The 27,798-nt window shown below is 40.1% G+C and overlaps 1 protein-coding gene across 3 annotated transcripts; it reads left to right on the top strand.

Annotated features, from left to right (window-relative positions):
* The first annotated feature begins 56 nt into the window (after positions 1–56).
* Positions 57–27,293, top strand: mllt1a (MLLT1 super elongation complex subunit a). Of its 3 annotated transcripts, none has more exons than XM_051377060.1 (12): positions 57–163; positions 6,756–6,936; positions 8,041–8,123; positions 9,374–9,517; positions 11,293–11,418; positions 13,403–14,056; positions 14,532–14,622; positions 14,742–14,853; positions 16,822–16,921; positions 17,514–17,582; positions 18,804–18,875; positions 20,097–27,293. In XM_051377060.1, the coding sequence occupies exons 1-12, from the start codon at positions 152–154 to the stop codon at positions 20,223–20,225; spliced, it is 1,773 nt and encodes a 590-aa protein (XP_051233020.1). In that variant the 5' UTR covers positions 57–151; the 3' UTR covers positions 20,226–27,293. The 3 variants fall into 3 exon arrangements, with proteins under 3 accessions (XP_051233020.1, XP_051233019.1, XP_051233021.1); XM_051377059.1 differs by having other exon boundaries at positions 17,514–17,591; XM_051377061.1 differs by lacking the exons at positions 16,822–16,921; positions 17,514–17,582; positions 18,804–18,875; positions 20,097–27,293 and adding an exon at positions 16,341–16,645.
* Positions 27,294–27,798: the final 505 nt, after the last annotated feature.

Below are 27,798 nucleotides of genomic sequence, written 5' to 3'. Positions count from 1 at the left end.
AGAGAGAGAGAAGGGGAGGGGAAGAGAGAGAGAGCCCTGTCTGCCTTCCGCTTCTGGGCTGGATTGACACACAATGAGGAGCAGAGGCTGGGGAGACGCTCCACAAACGCCGCTGTAAATAAATACAACAATCACTGAGGCCAGAGCAAACATGGAGAACCAGGTACGGTGGCTTTTGTGTCTCCTTGTGGGATCTGAACTTTTTTTTTTTTTTTTTTCTAAAAGAGGAGGGGGGGTGTTTTTTTTTTCTCTTTACGGTCACGGAGGTTTTTTTTTTTTTGGAAATGCCCCCCCTCCTCCTCCTCTCCTCTTTCGCCGGCAGGGCAGCAATGAATCCTCAGTTTTCTCCTCTCCAGAAGGAGAATAAGGAGGAGTAATGCTCCTCCTCGCTGCTGGTTGCTAACGAACTCGGCTAGTTGTTGTTAGGGGCTCTGGAGCTATGCTAGCTTCGGGGCACTCATACATCGGTATTTAACCGCTAGCTAGCTCACCAGCCTCCAAACCAAACCCACCCCCCCCACCCCCGACAACCAAAACACCGCTGCATTAGCTCGGTTAAAGAAACGCTCTGGTGTGTCTTTTTAAAACAAAACCAAAAAAACACACACATGCAGATTTGAATCGAGGGGGTGGGTTTGTGTGTGTGTGTGTGTGTGGCTAAGCTAAGCTAGGCTAGGTGTACCTATGAAGGAGAGTGTCGGCCGTCGGCTAAAGGCTAAAGAGCCGCTACGAGGCGCCGGGGAAAAGATTTGTCCTCTCCAGGTTTTTTTTTTTTTTTGGGGGGGGTGGGAGGAGGTGCTGGAGAGGCGGGGATGGTTGTCTCTCCCCTGCCAGCGGCCTGGAAAACCGCACAAGCAAAAAAAAAAAAAAAAAAAGGCTAATAAAAAAAAAAAAATAACCCCAGTAACCGACCATACAACTTCTTGTTCTGTCTTAGCGTTATTTGCCCCACAGTTGGTTAATGTTTAATGCCCCCTCTTCTTCCTCCTCCTCCTCCTCCTCCTCTACCTCTACCCCCACCCCCGCCGCCACATTCATGATTGTAGGCTGGAAATGCATGCAGCATGGTGGAGGAAGCTCTGTGGGGGCAAACGTTGAACTTGGATCCAGTCATGATGCACCACCCCATGCTTTTATATTATCATTATAAATACCCCATAATATAATGAAAACATGGGGGGGGCTTTTAACTGGTGTGAAAAGCCTTTAGCTCTTGCAGGATCTTCCCACATTTAATCCATGTGTACGTTGTTGTTTTTTTTTTTTTTATGTCATCATTTATTTAGCAGAAAAACAAGAGAGGAAAAAAAAAAAAAAGTGGGTAAAATAAATTACATATCTGCTTTACTGTAAGAGAGATAATGCCTTCAAAAGTGGGTTACTCTCTGAATGCCTGAGGTTATTCAGGGCTATATTTCAGATGGTCGGGCCACACACACCCTCTGAAAGTGGTTCAGCCACTTTCTTGGAACTAGTCCCCATTCAACGTTGGCCCCCTTTGAAGTTTTAACTAGATGTGTGAGTGTTCATCCAGAGGAAGTCTTCTGCTACAAGTTAAAAGGATTACAGTGTAGCTGTACTTGTGTTGGTGTAAGATTTTTCTCTCTTATTGTTGCGCACAGCTTAAAAACTTGCAGCGTTTAGGGTTTTTTTGGTTTTCGAGAGGTTGTTATGTCGACTTTATGGTCATTTTGGAGGCTGTAGTTTGTGGTCCTGTTGTATTGATCTGCACTCAGACGGTGTGTCTAATATCTGAGCTGATATTAGGGCTGCATGATTAATCAAAATATTAGCGATATCACAATATGGACGAATTGCAGAAGCACACAGTATTATTATGAAGCGCTGTAGTTCTGGAGAGATCCCCCCGGCCTGTAAATCTTGTTCTCCAGATTTAAGAAGACGTGTTTGTTTTATACAGACGTCAACAAATGTCACATGTGTGTGTGATTTTAAACATTTTTTAAGTGAAAATTAAAGTTGTGGTGCAGAAACTACTGTGAATCATATCACAGTATCTGCCTAAATAATGACAATATGACGTTTTAACCATATAATGCAGCTCTGACTGACCTACACAGGAACATTATAACTTAAATGAAGATCTATTGCAGGGTTGTTGTATTGTCCTGCGTTCGTTTCAGATAATAAACCTCCAGTAGACTCCTGATCCAGATCCAGAAGTGAGTCCAGCTCAGTCTGTAATGTATTTGAGTTTATTTATTGCTCATTACAGGGTCATGACACAGCTGAACGACAGCTCGATTAGCTAAACTGCCTCATGCGTGGACGGCGGAGTAGAGTCATGACTTTGTGTGCAAAACACTGAGAGCTTTGCTTATTTATTTATTTTATTTAAAGTCATGAGATCTGCATGTAATGAACACTGCAGTTGGGATGTCATGCAGCTTTTATCATAATCCCCCCCCCCCCACACACACACACACACCCTCTCTCATTCACACACCCTATTTCCAATACTCACTTGTTTTCCTTGGGTGCTGCAGAGAGGCTATTTGTGACTCCCCCCACGGCTTTTTCCGGGATTGACCACTTTCTCCCGATACAAGTAACCATTTCATCTCTCTTTTTAGATGTGAGGTTGGGTGCGATGATGAAGGATTTTAACTGGAACCTGTAGCTTTTCCGTTAAAAAAAAAAACCAAAAACACACAGCTGCTGTCGCGATTGTTTTGTGCCCACCGAGGGGGGAAACTTTCTGACTTTTCATTTGAATCGTTCATTAGCTGGAAGAGATTAACATGGTCATGAGGGGTGTTATTTACATGTCAGCTGGGAGTTCATTGTTTTTTCGTGGGAGCCGGCGTGTCTGCCAAAATTTGTATTTCCTCTCATCCCCTCAATTGGAGCACTGTATAAGAAAGAGAGAGAGAGAGAGAGAGAAAGAGAGAGCTTGCATGCGTCATCTCAGTGTTGTCTGGTTTTCTATCCTCTGTGTGTTGCCTTTTTAACAGAGGATAGCTAAATAAATGTCACATTGTCTATTGGATACTGGTAGGATTGAATGATTTAAGAAACATATTTTCACCCAATGTGACACAGTTCAATTAATGTCCATATCCTACTATTGCCTCCTGGGCTCTTAATTTTCTGATTTGTTGTTAGAAATTATTGCCAGAAGTCATTTTTATTACACAAATGTTCTTTATATTTTCAGTTTCAGTTTGCTGCAGTTAAATTCATGTCCGTGTCCTGTCAACATAGTTTTATTTTCCTTCTCTGTATTTCATAGGACTGAAACAATTAGTCAATTTATTTTAGTCGTCTGTCAGAAAAATTGTTACATTTATCGGTTGAATCGTTTTGCTTGTAAAATGCCAAATGTTTGCTTTCTCCAGCTTCTAAAATGTTATTGTATTTGCTGCTTTTTTCTGTTTTCTATCATTTTGCAGTCAATATATTTGGGTGTTGGACTGTTGATCAGTCAAAACAAACAATTTATAGAAGCTCTGGGCATTTTTCACTTTACTATTAATAGTGAAAATGTTGCAGCCTAAGTATTTTATCCAAAAGCTGCAACGATCATTCACAATTATTTCAATTATTGATTAATCGTTTGCTGTATAAGATGTCAAACGGGTCAGATATAGTAATCCAGAGCCCACAACAGACCAACACTCAAATATTCAAAGCAGCAAATGCTTGCAAATTGACGAGCTGGAACCAATGAGCGTTTGGTACCTTTGCATCAGAATAGTTCCTGATTAATTATCTCTCAATCAGCTAATCAATTTATCAACTAATTGCCTCGCATTGCCTCCTGGGCTCTTAATTTTCTGATTATTTGGGGAAAAGGTGCATATTTCTTCCTGTGCTTTCAGTTTATTGTTCCCTTTGATTTCTAATAGAGTCGCTGTCATCCTCTTTGGCTCGTTATCATCCCGATTCTTTCTTTTTTTTTATGTTGTCCTTATCACATTCCTCTTTTTGCGGAGTCGCCCGGGAGGAGGTGGAGGGGTTTGTTGATGATTGGAGGGAGTCCACGGCTGCTCACTGTGGGTGTGGTGGAGTCTGGAGTTTAAGGGCATTACTGCCACAGAATGGCCGGGCAGAGTGCCAGGCAGGGGAGGTGTGTGTGTGTGTGTGTGTGTGTGTGTGTGTGTGTGAGAGAGAGAGAGAGAGAGAGAGTGAGTCTGAGAGTGCCAGACCAGCTCATCTCAATCCTGTCCCCTCTAATCCCCCCACTCAGTCCCAGCTCACGAGCTGCTCTCTGCCGGGGCCAAATCCCCACATTCTTCAGTCCTCCCCTGGACATAAAGTGCCTTTCTGTCCCCTCTCATTCTCCCCCCCTCTCCCCTCGCCTCACCCACCCCTCATTCCCTTCTGCACTCCATCTCCATAGCCTCTTCACTTGCTATGCCAATCACCACCATCACACCAGCGCAGTGTCATTTGCTTGTCCCGTTGCTGTCATTGTTCTTGGCAGAGAGAGGTAGCCCAGCAATGTGCCCCTCTTCTGGACAAACCTTTTGAGATCAGTCGGCTCGGGGCAGCTAATCACTCCCATTCCACGGGGAGCGTCCCGACACCAGTCCAGCTTTGTGTTTGTCCAGGCCAAGTGTTCAGCCTCCTCTCCTCTTGAGTATAAAGTCCACACACTCAAAATAGAGATTCTGAGGTTTTGTTCAAGGTGGAATCAGAAACCAATGAATAATGGCCCCCTTGGTTTAATCTCACTACTAGCTCCGCTTATGTTTATTTCTTGAGCAACATCAGTTTACAAGGTGTTTTAGCCACTATAATCCAGAACTGCAGGAGAATTTTCATTGTTAGTTTATCTGCAGATTGTTTTCAACATTAATCGTTTGCTCTATAAAACATCAGAACAGTGAAAGTGTTTCTTGGGGGTAGAAGTGATCTTGTTTTGTCTTGTTTTGTCTGACCAACAGTGCAAAAACCCCAAAGGTATTCAATTTGTGATGAAAAACACAACAAATTCTCAGATGTAAGAAGGTGGAAACATCCAGTGTTTCATTCTTCTTCCTTTTAAATTTTAAAAATAAAATGTGTGACAACACAGCATTGTGATGAAGTAGTGATGAGGAGATGTCCTGGCCTACAACTCTTGTTCTCTAGATGTAAGAAAACACATTTGTTTGGTACAAATTTCTTTCTTTTTCAGTGAAAATGAAACTTGTAATGCAAAAATTATCATTCCCTTTAATCGGGAATTACGTTACAATTGTTATCAGTCAAATCTATCGATCTAGACCACTCTGTAGCTCTACCATAGCAGTAGTACCTATTATTTTCATTATCTGCCCTTTCTTTTATCATCATATCATTCAAACCTTGTCAGAAAATAACATCCATCACAGGCTGAGATGTCTTGCTTTGTCAGACCAACTGTCCAAAATCAAAGATATGCAATTTATAATTATAGAAGTTTAAGAAAACCATCAAATATTCACATTTGGAACCAGAACAGAGGCTGTAGCTGGTGACGTTTTCGGCTTTTAAAAAAATATTTAAACTCTGAAATCCTTGTTGTATTTCTTGCTGCTGTATTATCTGTGCACCTGTGAAGCACCCATTGAAAGGTGCTATAGATATAAAATGTACCTCCTTCATAAACAATCAATTATCTTATCTTATGTCCATTAACTAATTGATTAATCCTTTAATTGATTCAGCTGAACATAACAGTAACAAAACGAGTATTTGTATTTGTTGTATTAATATTTAGTTTTTTATGTTACAAGCAAGGAAGTCATGTAGGTTTAAACCTACTTATATTCAGGTTAACCATATTTTTATTTTTAGAGGTTTTTCTTTCCTCTTTTTTTTTTTAGTCAATCACACATTTCCTATATTAATTCTTAGAAAACATCATAATATGTAATATCTGATGCAAGAGACCGATGACAAGAAAAGTGTCACGTTTAAATGCTTTTTCAATTTCTCCTGTGAAGGAACAGGCAGAGGAATCCAGATAATATTTAATCGAGCTGAAACTATTTTGACTTGAAATATTAGTCAATTTACTGGTTTCTGCTTTTAAATTGTGAGAATATGCTGCTTTGTTTTATCGTATGTGATAGTAAACTGAATATCTTTGGTTTATGGACCAGCTGTTATACAAAATGAGTGACGTGAAGATGTTACCTTGGGCTTAAGGAAACTGTGATGGCAGAGCAAAGAATTGAGATTTTTCTGTATTTTTTTCTGGCATTTTATAGACCAAACAATCGGTTTATCCAGAAAAAACATCTGCAGATTAATAAGTAATTACATATTATGTTGTAGGAGTGTTTGGAGGAGTTGTCCAAGTTGAGGATCTGAGGATAGAGGGAGTCGTTGGCTGTACAGATTGTGTTTGGGCTATATAAATAAAACTAATTCTTAGTTGTTTTATTGTAGACAAGGAAACGTGTAGAATAAACCCACCTGAATGCAGATTAAGCATCTTTTTGTCTTTCGTTTGTGGCATAAAAGCTTAGAATAAATCATCGTGCTTTGACATCTCATGCAGGTTCACACAGTAACTGCATCCACCTGCAGTTTAAAGACGAAAAGACGGAAGAAGAAAAAAATCTCAAGGCATTTATTTGACCTTCTCTGCTCACCACAATATGTACAAAGTGTAGATAACGGCAGACGAGTGTTTCCATTTCTTGAGCTTCTTCTCATTCTGCCTTTGTGCTTCACATTTGACCTATTGTTGTGTATCTGCAGTCCTTGTGTGGTAATATCTGGTATTTAAACTCTTTTTGTTTCTATCTGCCCCCCTTCAGTGCACAGTGCAGGTGAAACTGGAGTTGGGCCACAGAGCCCAGCTAAGGAAGAAAGTGACATCGGAAGGCTTCACCCACGACTGGATGGTGTTTGTCCGAGGGCCAGAGACCGGCGACATCCAGCACTTTGTAGAGAAGGTTGTCTTCCGCCTGCACGAGAGCTTCCCCAAACCCAAGAGAGGTACGATGGAGAGATAACAATATTTGAACACATTCTCACTCCAGGGTAATTAAGTGCCACATAAAAGACATAAAAGGGTAATAAATACAGCAAAATATGGCTTTTGCTGTGGAGGAATTTCACCTGCAGTGATTTAGTGGCTCAACAGTGCTGTGTGCGGTACGACCACCATTTTTGATGTTTTTGCTAAATACCTTCTAAGGGGTACAACAGGAAAATATGTCATCTCATTATATGCTTGTACTGATCACAGGTGCTCTACCTCTTCCTGGGCCTGTAACCCTGTTAACTGGCAACTTTCAGATGAATAAAGTAAAGCAGCAGAGTTATTATAGTTTTGTATTTTTCATTAGTTTTTCTTTTTATTTGGTTTTAAATTTTAGTTTTCAGTTAACATTAAGCTGTTTCTGATACTACTGTAATCTACTGTTGTAATCCTGGGCTGTGATTTGAGGGAGTAGCAGTGGGATTTAGGCAGGACTTAGGCTGAAGAGACTCGACACAGGAGATCAGCTCTCTTTTTTTATCTTATTGAACAATGAACATGGCGTTTGTTGCCATCCTCTGCGGTTAACTTGCTAGTGTGACAGCTCTACAGCGAAACACCTAGGGACAGAAACAAATTCTACATAAGTTAAAATGATGAAAACAGAAATAAATAGAAGAGAGTGCTGAATCAAAACATGAAGGTGGTCTTAAGTGGTTACTTATTATCACTATTCAGCTTGTAAATTTATTAGATGTGTAACTGATTTGTGCTTGTGATCTGTTGTTGTGACATATAATGCTGATTTTAATTATAATTTATTAGTAAATAATTAATTTGATGTTCATCACATTTAATTTATAGACGTATATAGTTTGCTCAGACTGTAATTAGTTGTAATTAGTTCCTGATCTCATTTTGTGACTTTAAGTATTATTAGTTTCTTGAAGTTTATTTAGTTAATGGAATAGTTATTTCAAAATGTAATTCTATTTATAAGAGTTATATTATTATATTTTGGTTTGAATCTTTCAGGGTAGCATATAAGGATTTACAAACTACAACCCTGTGTTGTGAATTGACAATTATTCAATAATTGTGTCTTTGTCTGTCTGCAGTATGCAAGGAGCCTCCGTACAAAGTGGAGGAGTCGGGCTACGCAGGCTTCCTCATGCCTATTGAAGTTTACTTCAAGAACAAGGTGAGATGAACTGGACAATGATAGTAAACTGTAGGTTGTTCTCTGTGTCGTTGCTGTATTTATCTGTGGGGGAAGATCAAATATAGGTTTTTAGGAAACGTTCTTTAGGCTTCAATATAGTTTGTAAACCCTTTTTTACATGTTGTGGGTGTTTTAAATTATGAAATCTTTACAGTTAATGTGGATATAGTGAACTGCACTGGAATATTCACAGAATAAAGCAGCATAAACTTCCTTTACATGCACACAAAAAATGTGGGTTACTGTGGAAAAAACAGGTTTTTCCAGCAGAAATCTACCCGCGTTAACCAGGTTTAATTCCTTAACTTGGCAAAAGAAACTGGGTGTTCCTTTTACATGATTCTTCAGAAATCAGGTTATTGCCCAAAGCCAAGAATAATCAGATTACTTAATGCACATATATTGTTTAAGTGCATGCAGTGATGGTTTGAACAGTCAGTCTAGTAACACTCACTCCAATAAGTCAGATAGTAGTTATTATATGTCCAGTCAACCCATCAGAAGGCACTGTTGTGTTAGTAAAACATTACTTTTATAAGGAGCTATTTCTCTCTGTAAGTGATAAAAATAAATAAAAACGAGCACTCACTATTACACTGGCACCTTTAAGTCTCCATCAGCCTTTTAAATAAACGATGAAAAGACAGAAAGAACCACTTTACTCTCATTACAAGATCAGGACGACGCTTAAGAGGTCTGTACACATTAGTGTAGCAGCATCTCCGGCAGTTCTTTATAATATTAAACCTCTGGACTGCACCCAAAAATGTTACTTCCTCCTCTCATGTGCAATTAACTTGTACACAGTAGACAAATCTGTCAAGAAGATGAAGAAAATATTTAAAGGCAAGCAGGAGGAGTGTAAATATCAGCAGCCATTAATCCTTCTGCACCTACAAGAAGACATTGTTGTTTATAAAATCTCTCAAGAAATGTCTTAATGCCTTTTCCTTGGCTTTAATCGTCCACTTCTCTACAGCTTCTCTCAGGAATGTTAGTTGTTTCTTATCAGTGTTGCCGGCTCCCGCTCTGTCTGTCTCTCTTATTGATTTCCAGGGTGGTAGTTCATTCATTCAAGCTTTTATCTTTTGTTGTGAAATAATGTCGGTATTGAGAGGCGACAGTTTGTGGGCCAGCGGTGCAGAAAGACAAACACAAATTAGTTTGTGTCACACCGGGGCTGTTACAGGAGGGCTAAAACCATTGTTGTCCCTTTTGTCTTCCTTCAGGAGGAGCCAAAAAAGGTGTGTTTCAACTACGACCTATTCCTTAACTTGGAGGGCAACCCACCAGTCAACCACCTGCGCTGTGAGAAGCTCACCTTCAACAACCCCACCAAAGAATTCAGGAGAAAGCTGATCAAAGCTGGAGGGGTGAGGCTGCCTGACACACTGGATGGTTGCCAGCTTGACTGGACTCAGAGCTAAATGAGTATTATATAGTGAAAAGCAGATACTATAGTCAACTATATTGCTGTAATGGCAGCTAACACGTGATGTATTTGACCATGAATTCTCATATAGAGTTGCAAAGTGGGAAGAGCTGCTTGTGTTTATCTCCCATTTCAAATATTTGTCGTCAATGCAGGATTTCTGCAGGTCTTAAAGTCACTGATTTAATTTACCTCAAGAAAGGCCTTAAGTGTCGTCCACACCAAGAACAATAACTATAACAATTAACTTACAGTTTTTATTTAATTATAACAACCTATAAATATGGTGGCGAACAATACCACTGGGATCACTTTTAGAGGGATTTGATGAACAATATTGTGGTATACAACTTATTAACATAATATTAGGCTGTAAATTACAAAGTAACTCTCTAGTCTTTAATGACTCTCTTTTTTTACCAAAGTATGAATAAAACTTCTCTTCAAAGGACGACAACTCCTAACAGAGTGTTGGGTTTTCCTAACGTCTGTTGTCTTTGAAGAACTTCTGGTTTCCTTTTTGTTTCTCTGTGCAACATACAGCAGTAACAGGTCATCAATATACATTTTCCTATTAAGCTGCCGACAAAGCTAGAGTGTGCGGCGTGCAGGGACCACTGTTTACACAACGTTATTGCTCACATTGTTACAGTTATTGTTCTTGGTGTGGACGGCCTTTAGAAGGTGTGTATATATCTTGTCTGCCGTAGGCCGTAATGTTAGTTGTAAAATGTTTTTGTATCTGATTGTGATCCGTTGGGAGATATTGAATATTATACACATACAGCGGTAACACTAAAAGTGGGATTGTTGCGACACAGGATTGTGCCTGTCACTACTGCTGGCTACAGTATCAAGGACGATCATTGTCTCATAATTGGGAACTGTCAATTTCAACAACTAGAAATGAATTTAAATGTATCATTTTAAATTGAATTAATCCATCTTTCCATTTATGATTCTTATGCATGTCCAGATCTGGTTAATTAAATTGATTATATCATTAGAAAGTGTTATTACATACTGCTGTGTATAAGGTGATTTGTGGTATTAAAATCAGTTGACTTTAATTTGGGTCCTGCAGAAACCCTACTTCACATAGAAAACATGGAATAATGTAACAATCACATAGGTTTATGGTTGTATTTCATCTTTGTTTTAAATGGAATCGTGTTTTATGTTTGGCAAACAGCTCAAAACACTACGATACCCATGAAACTCAACCTCTGTTGCCTTTTATACATTCAATTTGAGAACAAAATATGTTGAATGACTGAATTTATCCAAAAATGATCCAGTGAATTGAGATCCTCATTTCAAACTGAAACGTTTTTAATAACTGAGTACAAGTCGGGTTTCGCAACAGCATAATCTTTGGTTTCACTCACCGTTTGTAGCACTTTTGCAAAATATTTGGTGATTGTATCTTTCCTGAAATCCACCGTGGGAATCGTACTTAACTTCTCCCGCCAAGTTTTTATGTACACAGGCTTCAACCTTCAGTCTTTTCTGACTCAGTTGTTCATGTTTTGTGCTGATGATGAGTTTAATGATGATTCAAGTCATGAAAATCCCCCAACTATGAGTCATGTAACATTGTCGGAGTGTGACTTTTGCGCCTGGAACGAGACGGCACATAAAATATCTCTTTCCTCTATAAAAGACTGATTGATTTGAGAATGAGAAACTTAATAACTCTTGTCTCTATAATTTCAGGTATTAGTGGTTCCAGAGGGGGCTGAAGCTGTGTCGAGGCCCAGTCCAGACTACCCAATGCTCCCCACCATCCCCCTCTCTGCCTTCTCAGACCCCAAGAAGACCAAGACCTCTCATGTGTCAAAGGTTGGTTAACTTGCCAATGAAAAATACCATCCTAGTTATCTCACCCGAACTGTCTTGGCTTGCTTGTCCATTTTGAAGTATTTAACTGGAAAGTGTCACAGCTCTATTGATATTTCCAGTTCATTTTTATTGACGTTTTTTTGCCTTGCCCTTAACAAAATCATTAAATCAGTCTTCAGAACAGGATGACTCAGGCTTCTAATCATTGTCAGCTGTTTTTTGAGCATCTGTATGCAGAAGTACTTATCTGCCAGGAGAGGGGACGTATCAGGACAACACAGGAAACTGATGCCGTTATATTTTCCATTGTTGCCACTGTTTTGGTATCAACCTTTTTGAAAGACCAGTACAGTTGTAAGGCCTCCGTGCTTGACTCACATGTAATCGCCGGTTTGTCATTTGTAGCAATATTTAGAGCTGTATAAAGTTTGTTTCTGTGTGGATAAAAGTCTGTTATTCTACAGATTCTGGGTTATTTACAAAACGCCAGGACAAACATTTGTGACTAACTCCATGTTGTGCTAATGACAAATGCTTATATATCTATCTGTAAACCTTCCCCTTCATTTTAACATAGAAAAACATGTTGCTTCAGTCCACATTATTACTGTGTCATGAGTGGGCGTGTGTCGAGGCAGATAGAGGACTTTGTTTCATCCAGCTGTGTCCATCTGCTGACATGGAAAAAGTCGAGCCTCCTCTGAAGACGCACATGGCCATTCTCCTTTTTTATTCACTGTGAATCTGTGACTGAATGTAGTAAAGGCTTCTATGTATATGGAACAACCTGTACAAAACCTATAAAACCGATAAGTGGATGAACAGTGTGGAAAAACCATTCTCTACTTGTATCCCTGCGTCGGAGAGCTTTGTTAAAAGCCAATCCTGTGGATGTGGTTACCGTACTAGGGCCTGAGTTTCCTAGTCGACTAGTGGTTGCACGTTTACGATATTAATTGAATTATTTAAATACTACGTATCTATATTTTATTAGCCGCCTGTTACACAGAAAAAGCAATAATGATTCTGAGTCGGAGCAACCAGTGAGGAGACTGAACGTTTAGTTCATTAATTTAAACGCAGTATAACATCAGGTCACGCTGTTCAAAACAGAGAAATAAATAACTTCCGGCTTCACAAAAACAAATCCTTGCAGACCGATCGATGCGATGGATGATTTATAACCGTAACAGTAACTTCTAAATTAACTCGCTACAAACCCTCTCCTCGTCTGGTGCTCAGTCTCTTATGCTTTTGGTGTAAACAAACCTCTCCTTGTCCTTCCAGCTCTCAGTCTGGGTTACAGTCAGCTAATAGGACGGCTAACTAGTACTGTGTTACAAGATAAAAGGTCTGTGTTGATACAATCGTCCCTGGTAACAAGGCGCAGGTCTCAACTGGAGTTTGACTTGGTTAATTGTTTTCTGCGACTATCTGACTGCTGCACTCAACGTTATTCTATAAATGTATGTGTTTATTTAAGGAACACACATTCACGTCCCTTTTTCATCTGGCGTTACCACCTGGTCAAAATACCTGCAAACTAATGACATTTCCATCTGCCTCAACTGTACGTTAGTGCTAATTAGCAAATGTTACCATTCTAACACACAAAACTAACTCAATTAACATTATACCTGCTAAACATTAGGAACATCGCTGTTGAAAGCATGTTAGCATGCAGACTTTAGCTTTTAGCTCCAGCGAGTACAGCCTCACAGAGTTGCCAGCATGCCTGCAGACTCTTAGTTTTGTTATTGCATAGAGACGTTTTTCTGTTTACAATTTCTTTTTTGACTAATTACTGAAAAATTTGTTATTTTGGCCCAAGTTCACACTGACCCAAGTGCTTAATTTCACATCTGGTTCACAGTAAATAATGTTACTACAAGCACAGACTAGATTGGCCAGACACAGACATGGTCTTTTGGCTGAGGGCTGTAAGAGGACACTGTGAATGAATTGTTGTTGCTTGCTCTCTCAGGAACCTAGCAAAGAAGGAAGTGGTGGCAGCAGTAAAGGACCCAAACCACACAAGCTGACCAAGGAGCACCGTGAACGGCCTCGAAAAGACTCTGAGAGCAAAGCCACGTCGAAAGGAGACAACGACAGAGACGGAAGCAGCAAGAGTGGCCGCGATGCTTCCTCCTCCTCATCCTCATCTTCAAAAAAGCCGTCAGAGATCAAAGTCAAAGATGAAGTAAAGGTCCTACCCAAGGCTGCTTTCAAGGAGCCTAAACTCACCCTGAAGGAGTCAAAGATGGAGGGTATGTCCCCTAAAGGAGGGGGGGCTGGGAGCGGAGGGGGTGGTGGGGGAGGAGGCGGGGGACCGCCTGCAGAGTCCAAAGCCCCTGGGAAACGACCTTCCAACGTTGAGTCCCCCAAACCTAGCACTAAGAAGCAGAAGAAGGGCAGCTCGGAGGGGCCGAAGGCGCCGACCGCCGGTGCCTTCGCAGGAACTTCTCCCCGTGTCTCCTCCTCGTCCGCGGCCAGCCAGCCCTACGCAGAAAAGAAACCTCCCAAGGAAAAAGGTCGCTGGCCAAAAGGGAAAAATGACACACAGGAGCCGAAGGAGCCCAAGAAACTTCCAGAGTCGGAAGAGTCGAATTCGGAAGATGAAGCGTCGTCAAAGTCAGAGGTACGTTGGTGTCAGAGGAGCTGTGAAGATTTTCATTATTATGATCTTTACGTTTCTACAACTAACCATTATTTCTATTACTCAATCTGCTGATTATGTTCTCGTTTTATTGATCTTTAAAAATGTCAGAATAAGTTAGACTTTCCTAAAGCCCAATTTAACACCTTCAGTGTCTCGTTTTGTTTGACCAACTGTCCATAAAACAATATTTACTTTATTATCTTTATTATCACATAAGACGAAGAAAAGCAGCAAAGCCTCACAAATGAGAAACGCTTGGTATTTTTGTTTGAAAGATTATTTAATTCATTATCAAAATATTTGCTTTCAAAGTCTCTGTCAGCTGATTAATCAATTAATCGACTGAATCATTTCAGCTCCATTTTCATGCTGCACCTGCTTATCTGTAGTTTTACCCATTTGTAACACAGCTGCATTTATAGAGAAACATTAACTTTTATTTTGTCTCCTACAGCAGTCGGCTCCTTCAAGTGCTTCCAACTCCAGTTCGAGCTCTGACTCAAGTTCAGATTCAGACTTTGAGCCTGGACAGAAACAAGGGCAAGGTACGTTTCTTTTAATGTAACAATATAACATGTAATCTGAACATGTTAAAAGTTTTCTAGAGTTATAGGGTTGAGGTCAGTAGTATTATAGCTGGTGTGACCTTGTCCTCCTCTCCCAGGCCCCCTTCGATCCATGGTGGAGGAGATCCAGTCAGAAGAGTCGGATGATGACGACAGCAGCTCAGAGGAGGAGACGCCCATCAAGACAAACCCCCCCAATCGCGACTCTCGGTCAGTATTTTGCTTTACATCTTTGGCCATCAATCACAAATGGATTGCACTGCGAGACACATTCACAGATGAAATATGTAATGCTACTGCTAAAACACTCTTTGCTTTACTCACTTTGCAAGTTGCACTTTTCCACGCTCTCACGTTTTGAGTTTTTTTCTGCATAGAAGTGCCAGCGTTATGCCGAGTTCACGCTACATGGTTTTAGCCTTAGTTTGCCAGTCACTGACAGTTTTGGGAGACAACTGCTCCCAGATCGAAGCTCACCTCCATGAAGTCGGTTGCTATATGTGAACCATTCAAAGACACTGATGACGGAAAAATATCTATATAATATGTAGTCATGTTGGATGCAACAAGCTACAGGACAGGAAGCAGAGAACCGGGTTGTTGCTGTAACATAAATCATCAAATACTGTCACACACACACTAGACGGGGGAATTTAAAGTGTTATGAGTCGGTGTATCTGATCCACCAACCAGCACTTATTTTTATGTTAAGCAGTCGACTCCCACTGAAAGAGCACAGCTACACTGGAGGCTGAGTGAGTTGAGGCAGCAAAATGTAAAGTTTGTACAGAATACAGTTTATCTTTACGGATTATATTGATGCCTAATTGACAAGACTATCGACAAATGATGCACTTTAGCTTGTGTTTCTAGAGTTGTGTGTTTTTACGGACATGTAAGGAATTGGTAAAATGTAAAATTCCTTAAAGGGAGTTTGGTGCAGGGAGCTTTTAGTTTAATTCACACTGCTAATATGTATATTTATTTTAATGTTTTGTCACCATTACAGACATTATTAAGGTTGTCTGATGTTGACTGCTGTTAGTTATTAGATTAATGCTTTAATAATGTGTGTTTGATTACTGACGCTGGCTGATCAGGTTCATTATCAGCTTATTGTACTCTGTTTCTAACGGCAGTATGCTCTAAATGTTTGCGCCTTTGTGCGTGTTTTTTAACTACTTAACCAGGGTTGTTTTGCTTTATTCATGTGCTACAAACATGAGAGTGAGGCAGATGGATGATCTGAGTCTTCAGCCAAGTTTCCCTCCAAATTAAAGGCACATTTTAAATTAATTTCCACTACTTTTTATGCAAACTTTAAGAGCACATCGCGTAAACAGCCGGTGGCTTCAATTCTCCAGTCGGGTGCCGTTAACCATTGCAGAAGAGGAAAGCGCCACAAGATGACATAATTAAGAGACTCAGTCAAACCTCAAGCGATTTGAAAACGATGTGGGGAGAAAAATGATGAAAATGTGGCATTTATGTTTGTTGTTTTCATTTGAGCTGATGTTTCATGTCTCTTCAGGGGAAATTTAAGTCACATGCATCACGATTTATAATCCGTCTGTTTCCATTGCGCTTTTCTTTTGCTTTTATCAATGAAATCAATCATTGGCATCCTATCAGATTTTATTAGCGTCATCTCGTACAGTGTGACATGTAGTGAACTTTTATTCTTTTTTTTTTTTTAGGTTCCTTTACTTTCTGTCCCGACCTCCTCTCCAGTTTTGTTTCTCTTCTAAATATTGTACACTTCTTTTGGTTTTCACCTTTTTAATCTGTTGCTTGTTTCACCAAATTATTACAGGCAATTTCAACCCGGTGACCAAAAAGAGCTAAAGTTGACTGTTATATAATGTAGCCTATGTGTTAAATTATTGAATATATTGGAAAATGTTTAACTTAAATGTACTTAAATAAGAGTTTTTGTTAAAGAAAGCAGCCATCTGAGTACCTTTGCAGAGTCATATAAAAACTGTCTATTTTCATTCCAACTCAAATATTCACTATATCAGCCGCCATATCTATCTCTAAAACTGGTATCAGATGTTGGTCTGCTTCACTGTCAGTTTCATATCAGCAGCAGATAATAATTACAAATATAATGCTAATCAGTATGTCAGTCTGTGTGTGATTGACCCCTGACCTTGCCCTGTCCCCCCCCCCGGTCAGACTCAGCCTGGACAGCGAGAGTGACAGCAGTGACGGCTCGCACAGCCCCAGTCGAGACCCTGCCCCGCCCCCGCAGAAACACAACTCCTCCAATAACAAAGTGAGTCACACAGACCTCATTTTACTGCCTGCTCTCATTGATGATTTGACTAGAAAATAAACCAGTTCTGCTGCTGTAGACCAGTCTGAGTCAGAGTGGGACTATTTATTCTTAACGATGTTAGAGTTTTTCTTCTTCTTCAGTGTTCAGCTGTCAACGTAATCCTTGGACAACATGAACAGGAATTTCCTAAAGCGTTATGTTGTGTATTTAGTGAGTAAAAATTAACTTAAAGACATTTGTTTTGTGTGTTTGAGGAACCACTGTATGACTAAAAACTGTCAAAACAATATTTAATAAACAGTCTTCAGGCATTAGTTTGGACAGAGATGACTCATTTTGGATTGTAGTATGTGCTGTATTTTTAATGTCTTGGTTCCTACTCAACGCAAAATAGCATAAAGACATGGAAACCACAGTGTTTCAGGGCTGCACCAGGCTTACACTTTTCACATTTCAGCCATATTAACTGTCATCAGTGTCCCAGATAGTCTCATGGTCTCACATCACTGCCTGTACCTCCCTCTAAATGATGTCTCTCCTCCTTTCCCTCTCTCTTCCCCCCTCTCTTCTCTGATCTGTTGTGTTGCAGGTTTCAGGCAGAAAGAGTCCAGATTCCTCGTTTCGCTCAGAGAAGGTGTTGAAGAAGGGATACGACAAGGTAGGAAGGGTAAATCAAACTTTTTATGCTTTCACTTTTCACACACATACACACAATGTTCTGTTTTTTTTTTTTTTGTGTCAATATTCAGTGAGTGCATTGATGAATTCAGGATGTACTGACTGGTGAATTGCTCCAGATGTGCAGACAGACTCTGGCCTATGAACCCTTTAAAAAAAAAAAAAAATCTTTCTTCTTTGTAACGAGATGATTCATGTAGCGATAAAACTGTGGTGAAGAGATCCTAGATCAGCCGTTCACGTTAAAACTTATGCTCCGTTTCATGGATTCTGTTAAGACGTGAGGAAAAAGGTTTATTCCGACACTTAAACTCAAAGGAAGAGGTCAACTTCAGGATGTAGTTTTATAAAGAATCCAAAGTTTAACCCTTCACACTAAAGTGAAAGCTGTCAACGGTATGTTTTGGTGTCAGTCAAGTAGTGCTCGGCAGTCAAATGGTATATCATAGTTATTTTTTGCATGCCTGACCCTTTATATGGGATTTTACTGTATTATTCTGCTATCAGGAGCTTATAGAATATAAAAACATTATCATACTGAAGGCTTTGATTGATTACCACAAAATGATAAACAATATATGCAGGAATCAGAATGTAAACAGTTTTTATTGTGCAAACTGCAATGTAGTTAAAACAAAACAACTTAAACAGTGCAATGTATCTATAATACTATAATCTGACATGAAATACTCAAAGTATTTAAGTATTTCAAAGAGATATTTCTAGATAAATTAGTTTACAGCGGTTGTTTCAGCTATGCAACCGTAAGAGGTATTAAAACCCAGTATATCACCCAGCACTACAGTGAAGTCAGGTTTATTTATAAGACCCCAAATCCCTCCGTCTGGACAACATACTGTGATAGTTTGACTTCTCACAGAGTGCCAGTCAGGTCTCTCTCCTGGCGATTAGGATTTCTTCTAAGACTGTTTGGTGTTGTGATTATTTGTAGTCTAGTTAGGGCATGCAATGGGTCACACGGATATCCCAGTTTAGGAACACCCCCCACTAGAGTACAAGGCACGGCCTGTTGCGAGTGTAAGCTGAGAATGTTTAATGACAGATATTTAACTTTTTCCTACGTTTTAAAGAAAACTTCAATTCAAAAGTAACTTTTTTTTTTTTTTGCTTTTCTTGATTTAAGACACTCCTGATTTTATCTTTAATACTGTACTGACCGTGTTCACTGTCCCCTTTGCAGGCCTACACAGAAGAATTAGTGGACCTCCATCGTAGACTGATGGCTTTAAGAGAGCGTAACGTACTACAGCAGGTAAGTGTTCATGAGTTTCTCCATTAATAATCTGATCTGAGGGACATTTAAATATTTTCTCTAAATCAGTCACGAAGATATTTGAACATACTCTGTTTTTTCCTTTTTCAGTCCGCACCATCAGACCTTAAGCAAACTGTCACTAATGCTGAATACAGTAGCGAGGCTCATTGTCTCATAACAAGAAAACATTAATTTTTAAAGGTTTAATACAGTGGTTCCCAAATGGTGTGCAGAGGCAAACTGGTGTGTTGTGAGGGAAGTCCAGGTGTGCTGTACAACATGCAATATGTTTAATTAATTTACTATTATGGCTGCACAATTAATCAAAATATTGTTATTAAGTCGCCATATGGCGTATATGTATGTAGTGCTGCAGAGATCTTGTTCTCCAGATGTGGTACAGACCACAACAAATATCACATCATTATAATTTTATTATTTAATTCAGTGAAAATCAAAATTGTGACACAAATGATCATTCCCACTGATCATGAATCCTATCGCAGTCACAATATCTGTCCAAATAATTGAGAAAAAGTTATTTTTTGTTACCGTATTGTGCAGCCCTGTTTACTATATCAGTACTTTCTAAGCACTTTGTAGTTCCACTGCCTCGTTTTAATGTTGTGATCTGTCAGGTATAAAGTAGTGTTTTGCTGCTTTGATGCAATTCTTGCAATAATTTTCTTAAACTTTTTATGAGTGTGTCCATGAGTTTTGCACATATATATGAATACAGGTGAGCATTAGGAACAAAAAGTTTGAAAACCGCTGTCCAGGTCCAAGTCACATTAATCAAATTAAATTATATCCTTATGAATTATTGTGATAGGCTGATGGAAACTGATGTAAAAATGTGATATTATAACAATATATAACTCTAAAGCATATTGTTGCCACTGGTTTTCTATCATACTTTCATACTTTGGCAGGTGTGATCATAAAACAGGTACTACATTGTATTATATATGGTATTAAGAATTCAACTTGCTGAACCATGTAAGCATCTTATTTTATATATTGTGTGTGTGTGTGTGTGTGTGTGTGTGTGTGTGTGTGTGTGTGTGTGTGTGTGTGTGTGTGTGTGTGTGTGTGTGTGTGTGTGTGTGTGTGTGTATATATATATATATATATATATATATTTTATTTTTTTAAGGAATAATGTGACAAATATGGTAAATAAATAAATGATGGTAATCGATCGCTCTTCTCTGTCAGATTGTCAACCTGATCGAGGAGACGGGCCACTTCAACGTGACCAACACCACCTTTGACTTTGACCTCTTTTCACTGGACGAGTCCACCGTCCGCAAACTACAGAGCTACCTGGAGGCAACGGCCACGTGACAGGAAGTGGAAACTGGCGTGTGGATGGCAGCGGCGGTGGAGGTAGACTTGCCACCACGTCTCCTCTTTTGAAGGAGGGGACGAGCAGCCCCCATCTGTCGCAGCTGTCTCACAGGCCTGACTGAACCATCGAACAACTACCACACAAACAGAAACACACGAACAAACACAAGCACACATGAAGACACACCACGTTCAGGTGACGCTGGGGAGGAAACTGAAGGAGGAGGAAGAGGAGGAGAAGGAGGTGGGAGAGCAACGGAGTAGCTGAACTCCGTCTACAGTCAGGATTTTCACTACACATCTCTTTTTTTTTTTTTTTTTTTGAGTCTGTGCAGAGCTGTGGAATGCACCCCACACCCCCTCCTTCACCCTCCTGCACTCATATTGCTCCCGCCTTTGCAAAGCCAATACTTCCCCTCCTCCTCCTCCAACTCCTCCTCCTCCTTCACACGCACACTCCTTACTCGGCAGAACACTCCAGTTCCCTTCCCCCTGCTGTCAGCTGGAGCTCATTTCTCTCCCGACATACTCTTGAGTCGTGTGTGTGAGTGTGTGTGGACTGTGTGTGTGCGTGCGTGTGTGCGAGCGCTGTTGAGGTTTAAGAGGAGATGTTGTCTTTGTGGTTACTGACTTCTCTTTGTTCGTGAAGCTCGAGCACAAACAACAGCCGGTTTCACTCCTTCCTTGCGCACACACACAGCAAACAAATACAGATTCAGGTAATACTTCACTTCAAACCCTCACGTTTTAGCATCGTTAAGCAGTATATAAACAATGAATGAATGGTTTATAACTCACTATAATGTAGTTGTAAGCAGATATGTGGGTTTTTTTTTTTATGCATTTGCCAACTATAGCTCCTCCTGTGGGCATGCATAAGTGGAAGCTGGTGTATAAACATAACAAAATAGTAAAACACTGTTGAAATAATATAAAATATGTCTTTACAGGAGCAGTTATTGTTGACAAACACTTAGAAAAATGTCCATAAATCTGCGTGCAACTTATATTATAAATGCTAAATAAGGTGGGGGGAGTAAAGTAAAGTTGTACCCAGATTAATGCACGTTTGTCTCCCAGGTCCTTACACTCAACACTGTACATGAAGACACTGAGACGTGTGCTGTGTGTGTGTGTCTGTGTGTGTGTAAGAGTGAGTGTGTGAGAGAGACTGTTCTGGATGAGGTTTCTCTGTTGTCTGAACATTTGAAAACTTATGTTCTGTTGAGTTTCCCCTCTACTTCCTCGCACTGAAAGCTGAGCCTTGACCTCCTACCAACAGCTCCTTTTCCCACTGAAGCCCCCTCACTCCATCCCTCCTCTCCACCCTCCTCCTCTCCTCCTCTTCCTCCTCCCTTATTCCCATATTGGCGTGCATGAAAGGGCTCGACTGCTCGCGGCCAGAGCAGTGGAGGATCACTCCTGAATTGCCTTCTAAGTGGTGGGTAGGGTTAGGGTGGGGTGGGGGTTAAAAAAAAAAAAAAAAAAAAAAAGCCGTGAAAAAGTAGCCATACTTGTCTCCCAGAATCCAAAAATAAGGACAAAAAAAAACAAAAAATAGGGGCCACGCTTTTTTACATTTTATTTTTCTACAAGTGCATTTTGTGTATTTATTCCCAGATTGCGGTTAAGAAGATAACCTGTGAGCTATGAATGTATATCGCTTTTACTTTTCTACGGCTAGCAACAGCCCCACTCTAGTGCCTTTTTCTGCGACTTGCAGTGTGAAAGGGGGAAGGGGGGCGTGGTGGTGGTGGTGGTGGTGTGCACTCTGTTAGCCATGGTCACACAGATTGAAACCCACCCCGAAACCCCCCCCACCCCCACCCCCAAATACCCCCCCCTTTGGGGAAACAAGTGTTAATAGGGATGCCTGAATATCCAGTATTGTCTTAACGGCTTCCATCCCTGCTACTCCCTTTTTTTCCAGTATCTTTGTAGGCTGTCATTGACGTCAGTGACCTTTCTGTTCATCGAGCCCTCTAGAAAAAGACCACTGCTTCGTTCCACCGATGGTGGTCGTGTTTTTTATGTTCTCGCTTTTCTGAGATTAGGTTCAGTGTGTTTTTTTTTTTTTTTTTTTTTTTTTAAAGAGGAAGCGTCAGGTGACTGTGGTAGTTACTCACATTAATTAGCTCTAGTAGCTTCAGCTGTGATGTGTATTTTGTGAAGGCGGTTTGTTGAACAGCGTTGGCGTTCCCTCTTTCAAAGGTGGTTTGAAGTATTTGAACTAACGGTGGAGCGTTTGATACCAAGTTACCAGGCACTTGAAGAGCGTCATCAATAAGGGCATGTAGACAGAAAAATAAGCTAAACAAAACGCTCCTTGTGTTTTTCTTTCTCTGAACATTTGAACTGTGTTTCTCAATGGCTCCTGCATCATGAAGCAACATTAACCTGGACTCACCTGTCTCACAAAGCTGGCTCACTTTAACCAGCTTACATCGCTACGTCTTTGCTGCTGGGATAAACCTGCTTCAGGTTGAGTTTAGAGATCAAAACCCGTAAACAAAAATGACCACAAATGTTTACACATCGGTAGATTCACTTGGCCTTACAGTCTATAACGTGTGTCAGATATTTGAGAAATGTCTGTAGCACAACTAGTTACCCACTGCTTTTTAAATAATAATAATTCTTCTTATTTTTATTAGAGATCACAGTAGAGAGGTGACTGAGGGGAGAGAAGGGGATTGTTTGTAGACTCAACGTAACAACCAGTTGTAAAGTTAAAATACGATTTGGACAATTCGCTGAAACCAAGATGTCTGATATTTGCGTGCAGTTTGTTTGCTGGAAAACGAAGGCGATTATTTAATATCGGAAGTTAGAAATAACCAGCACAACATTTAGCCGGCGCAGAATAGATACGTCACAACAGATAAACATGGATGAACCATCCCCTTTTCTGGAGCAATATTAGCTGATAAATAAGTGCATCACTAATAAAAAGAAATACCCTCTACAACCTCGGGGGTTGGGACTCCCACTAGGCGTCACCAAATCTTTACGGGGGGTCATGAGGATGTCAGAAAACTTTAAAAACTATATACAGTAGGCCTCTGTCTCAGCATTTCGTTCATTTTTGTGAAGAAAACAAAATTAAATTGTTATTTTTAGAGTTTATATTTTTATTTAAGGTTTAAACTTTAAAAATAAATCTCTACCCGAACACGAGCTGAGAGCCTTCACTCTGCTAAACAGCCTCGTCCTGCATTAGAAAAGTTATAACAACCAAAGAGCTCATGGAAAGCGTCTGGGTGAGAAAAACACCGAATTTGTCAAAAGAGAAACCTAAAATAACATAAAACAGAGAGAATTGTATTCAAAAAGTCTTAAAAATATCAGGAAGACTCATTTCTGATGTTTTATTTACAGGAAATAATCTGCTAAGAATTCATCCATCATTATTTTTAATATCTGGACACATCGGACACTTTAAATCATCATTCAATAGTCAGTGAAACCCTGGTTAGGTTAACTTTCTACTGGTTAGCCAGCGTAAAGCTTACATATTGTTGCTATGGTTACACGCAGTTTAACACGCCGTGTGCACTGATTTTAGAACAATTGATCCGCAGTTGAACTGCAACCGGAGCCGCATCAGGTGTCCGATTAAAGACTTCTTATCTGTAGCCGTGGATTAATAAGCAATAATTAAAGTTTCCTTTCCTCCTTATGGACACATTTACTCTTAATTTTAACTGCCAGGTTTTCTATCTGTCATAATTTTACGTTTTAATTGTTCATCAGGAAACATTGAAGCATTATGTCAATAATCAATTACTTTTTCTCACTCAAACACTTTGATGAGGAGATTAAATTTAAGGAAGCCTATATAATAATAATGCCCACTATTAGCATTAGCCTATTACTTTTAGTGTTTGATTATTGCATTATTTGACTGTTATTGTTTACTTTTTATGTTAAATATGTAAATATTGTTACATGTACTGTATATTTCTTACTGATCTTTTTTTTTTTTTTTTTTTTTAAATATCTTTTTAACCTCGTTGAACCGTTTGCTGCTGCACTGACAGAATTTACCCCTCCGAGAGATCAACAGTTTTATCTGTAGAATAAACAGTAATTAAGTAACGCCTCTTAATTGTAAACAAACTCCTTCCCAGTTTGGTAAATTGGGAGTTAACCGAGCCGGGGAACCAGCTTTGTGAGACCAATTTCTGTGATCACCAGTTTTTAGGTTGTTTTTTTTGTTTTTTTTGTGAGGCCAGAAAACTCAGAGAAAGCCAGACTGAGGTGAACTTGCTTCTTGATTCAGGCCCCTGGTGTGTTAGTTCCTGTGGCCCCTCCAGGCTTCACACACACACCCCCCACACACACACACACACACACACCCACCACACACACACACCGACACACACACACACACACACACACACACACACACACACACACACACACACACACACACACACACACAAACCTTCAATGAGCAATTCCCTCCCTCCCCTCCTGTTTTCTTCCTGCCGACAGTGTTTTTATTCTGACGCTTCAATAGCTTTAATACTTCTCTCTCTCTCTCTCTCTCTCTCTCTCTCTCTCTCTCTCTCTCTCTCTCTCTCTCTCTCTCTCTCTCTCTCTCTCTCTCTGTGTTGCCTGCCTGGCTCAGCGACTCGTACACACACTCCCTTACGCCCTTACTGTAAACCGCCGTCTGAGCGCGGAAAAATGTCTCTCAAACAAAACTTAAAAAAAAACTAAAAAAAAGAAAAACCAGGATCCCTGCCGCCTTATGTGCCCTGCAGTAACCCCCCCTCCTGCCCTCACTTCCCCCACCCCCCCTCCTCCTCCCGTCCCGCCCTCATTTTCTCTAGGTGTGCCTCCGTCAACAGAACTTCAGGCCGTGATTACTGAGAATGAACTTTGAAACTGTGTGAGTGACGTTTGTGCGTCTGCGAGTGTGTTTGTCAGCGATAGGAGAGATTTTAAAAACAACAAAAAAAAACCAACAACAACCTTTCTGTCCTCTTCTCTGTGCATCCATGTGGGAACTAAGTCCTAGTTCATGAACTCTGACCTTTTGACCAGGCACTCATTCAGTCCCTTGTTGTGGTGGTTGAGAGAGGAGGTTACGTGGGGACCCGAGAAGCCCCACTGTCTACCCACAGTCAATGTTTTATTTATGGACCTCTGCACTTTTGGCTGTGATGACTTCAGTACTTAAGTAGTTACCTAAACTGTATTTTTAAGGATTTTATACAATATTTACATGCAATACGATATGAATTGATTTTTTTTTTTTTTTTTTTTTGCCAACCATTTTTGTTTTGTTTTGTTTGTTTCTTATTTAATTGTCTTTATTTTGGCATGATTTTGTCGCTATTATTCACAAACAAACGTGCCCGTTGGATCTATTTTAGGTGGAAAATGTTATGGGGGTGGGGTGGGGATTCCCTGTATGTTTTTTGTGTGTCATGCTTCTGATGACAGCTGAACACCAAGAAGCAGGTGTTGGAAAATATTTGCTGGATGAGCTAAACTTTGATATCACCCCTCTGCTTCCAATAGGAATAACTGGACCAGAACGAAGAGAGAGAGAGAGAGAGAGAGAGAGACCCCACTTGAGCTTAAATGTTTATTTTCTGTGTCATGTCCAGTTATGATTTGAGTGTTTTCTTTTTTCTACTCATTCATGGAAGTCTTTTACCCAAATACTGTTATTGTGCTACGATAACTTGAGCCTGAAGAAACATCATCATAGGAAACAATAGAGCTGCGAAGTGGGATGGAGCTGTTTTTGGGCTCCAATGGTACTGGAAGTAAAAGTGCAATTCATTATTTCTGGAACAGAATGAAACCCTGATTAAACTGCGTTTTTACTAATATGGGGTTAGTTACGTCTCCCAAGAAGCATTGCGGCAAGAAAGGAAAGTGCTGTTAAGAACACTGTTTTTTTTTTTTTTATAATCTGCAGTTTAAATCACTTGGTTTGTTGGTGAATGTTATCTCTGTGCAGTCCCTCCAGGAATTTGCAATCGCAGCAATTAATGCAAATTCAACCAATTGCAGTGAATTCTGATTGAGTTTTTGTCCAATCACCTTAATGTTTCTGCAAATTTTGACCAATCAGAGCACTCCCTACGCAAAATATTTGAGCCATATGTCGCCAAACCACTAGTGATTTTATTCTCACAGGAACAAGTTGCCTTTGATTTTTAATGAATTGTACAAAAACTCTTTTTGCAGTTGTCACTTTTTTCCGATATTTCAATACAACATCGCAACTTCTGTGAAAAGCTGCTGTGAAATCAACAATCCCCCCCCCTAAAAAAAAAAAAAAGCCTGTGACAACCTGGAGGGACTGACTGGCTCCTTCTCCATGAGGCTCGTGGGTGTTTGTAGTATTTAGAGCCGTCTGCAAATGACGAATAATGATTTCTAAGAAACAAACAAAGTTGAAAAATAATGGTCATAATGTGACGATCTTTACGTTCTCCGGTCCGAGTCCTGAAACACAGAATGGAGAAAAATCACTTCCAGGACCAGCGGCCCCTCCCCACTTCGCAGCCGTGAGGAGGTCTGTGGGAGTGGAGCGTTTCAGCTGAGACTATTATATATAATAAGTGTATAATACAGCAAAGGTAGAATATCTACTGTGTGGATCTTTAGAAGATGAGGAAAAAGTGAAAAATATAGAGCAAATGGTTCCTTTGCAAATATGTGGAGGGGGGAGTGGGTGGGGGGCGGGGGGCATGTGCAGACGGGATGGTTCCTGTGTCAGTGGTCGTCATAATGTGTCTGTGACAAGGGGACAGGGTTGCCTGTATTTATAAAGGTTTGATTTTTTTAACTGGGGGGTGAAAGGGGTGAGGGTGGCGTCCCAAAACGTGTTCCATGTATGTGGTCCAAGCTACAAACGACGGGGAGAACAAATGAACTGGATAACAGAACAATTTGGTATTTTTGAAAATAAAAACTTGGCATTACAAAGCCACCATGTGGCCATATGATGCAAGTTGTTAACAAGGACAAAAACATGTTATTTTAATGTTATTTTTTATTTTGAAATCATATTATTAATAAAGTCATTAAGTACTGTTGTCCCTGTTGTCCCTGTGTGTCCGATCATTGACCGCTGTGTGACCCCTCGATCACGGCTGCGTGCGGAGGGGTTCACGTGAGGTTCATGTGATGGTCAATGCGGTCTGCGTGGGGTTAAAAGGACAAGCAGCAGGCTGGGCAGTAATGCTCGTGATGCATTGACCATCTATCGAGGAAATGTCACTATAGGGAGAGACGTTTATTGGCAGAGGCTGATCAATAAATTGTGCTCTGTGAAGCAGCTCTGCTCAGAGCTGCTGTGAGAACCACGAGGCCTCTGCTGCAGTTCAACCTCCATTATTAACAGTTTATTCACATTAAATAGTATATATATGTTATATATATTATATATTTAACATTATAGCTCTTGCAGTACTGTAAGATACTGTGACTATAAAGTAATACTGAGTTAATACGGAGGTATTGATCCCTTTAATATCTCTCTGTCTGGTTATTTTCAACACTTTCTCCATTAACTTACAGAAAATTAACTATTGCAAAATAT

This window comes from Dicentrarchus labrax, unplaced genomic scaffold (genome assembly GCF_905237075.1).
Source record: "Dicentrarchus labrax unplaced genomic scaffold, dlabrax2021, whole genome shotgun sequence".
NCBI classification, from domain to species: Eukaryota; Metazoa; Chordata; class Actinopteri; family Moronidae; genus Dicentrarchus; species Dicentrarchus labrax.
Note: the sequence above shows the minus strand (reverse complement) of the source record. Positions and strands in the feature narration are given on the sequence as shown.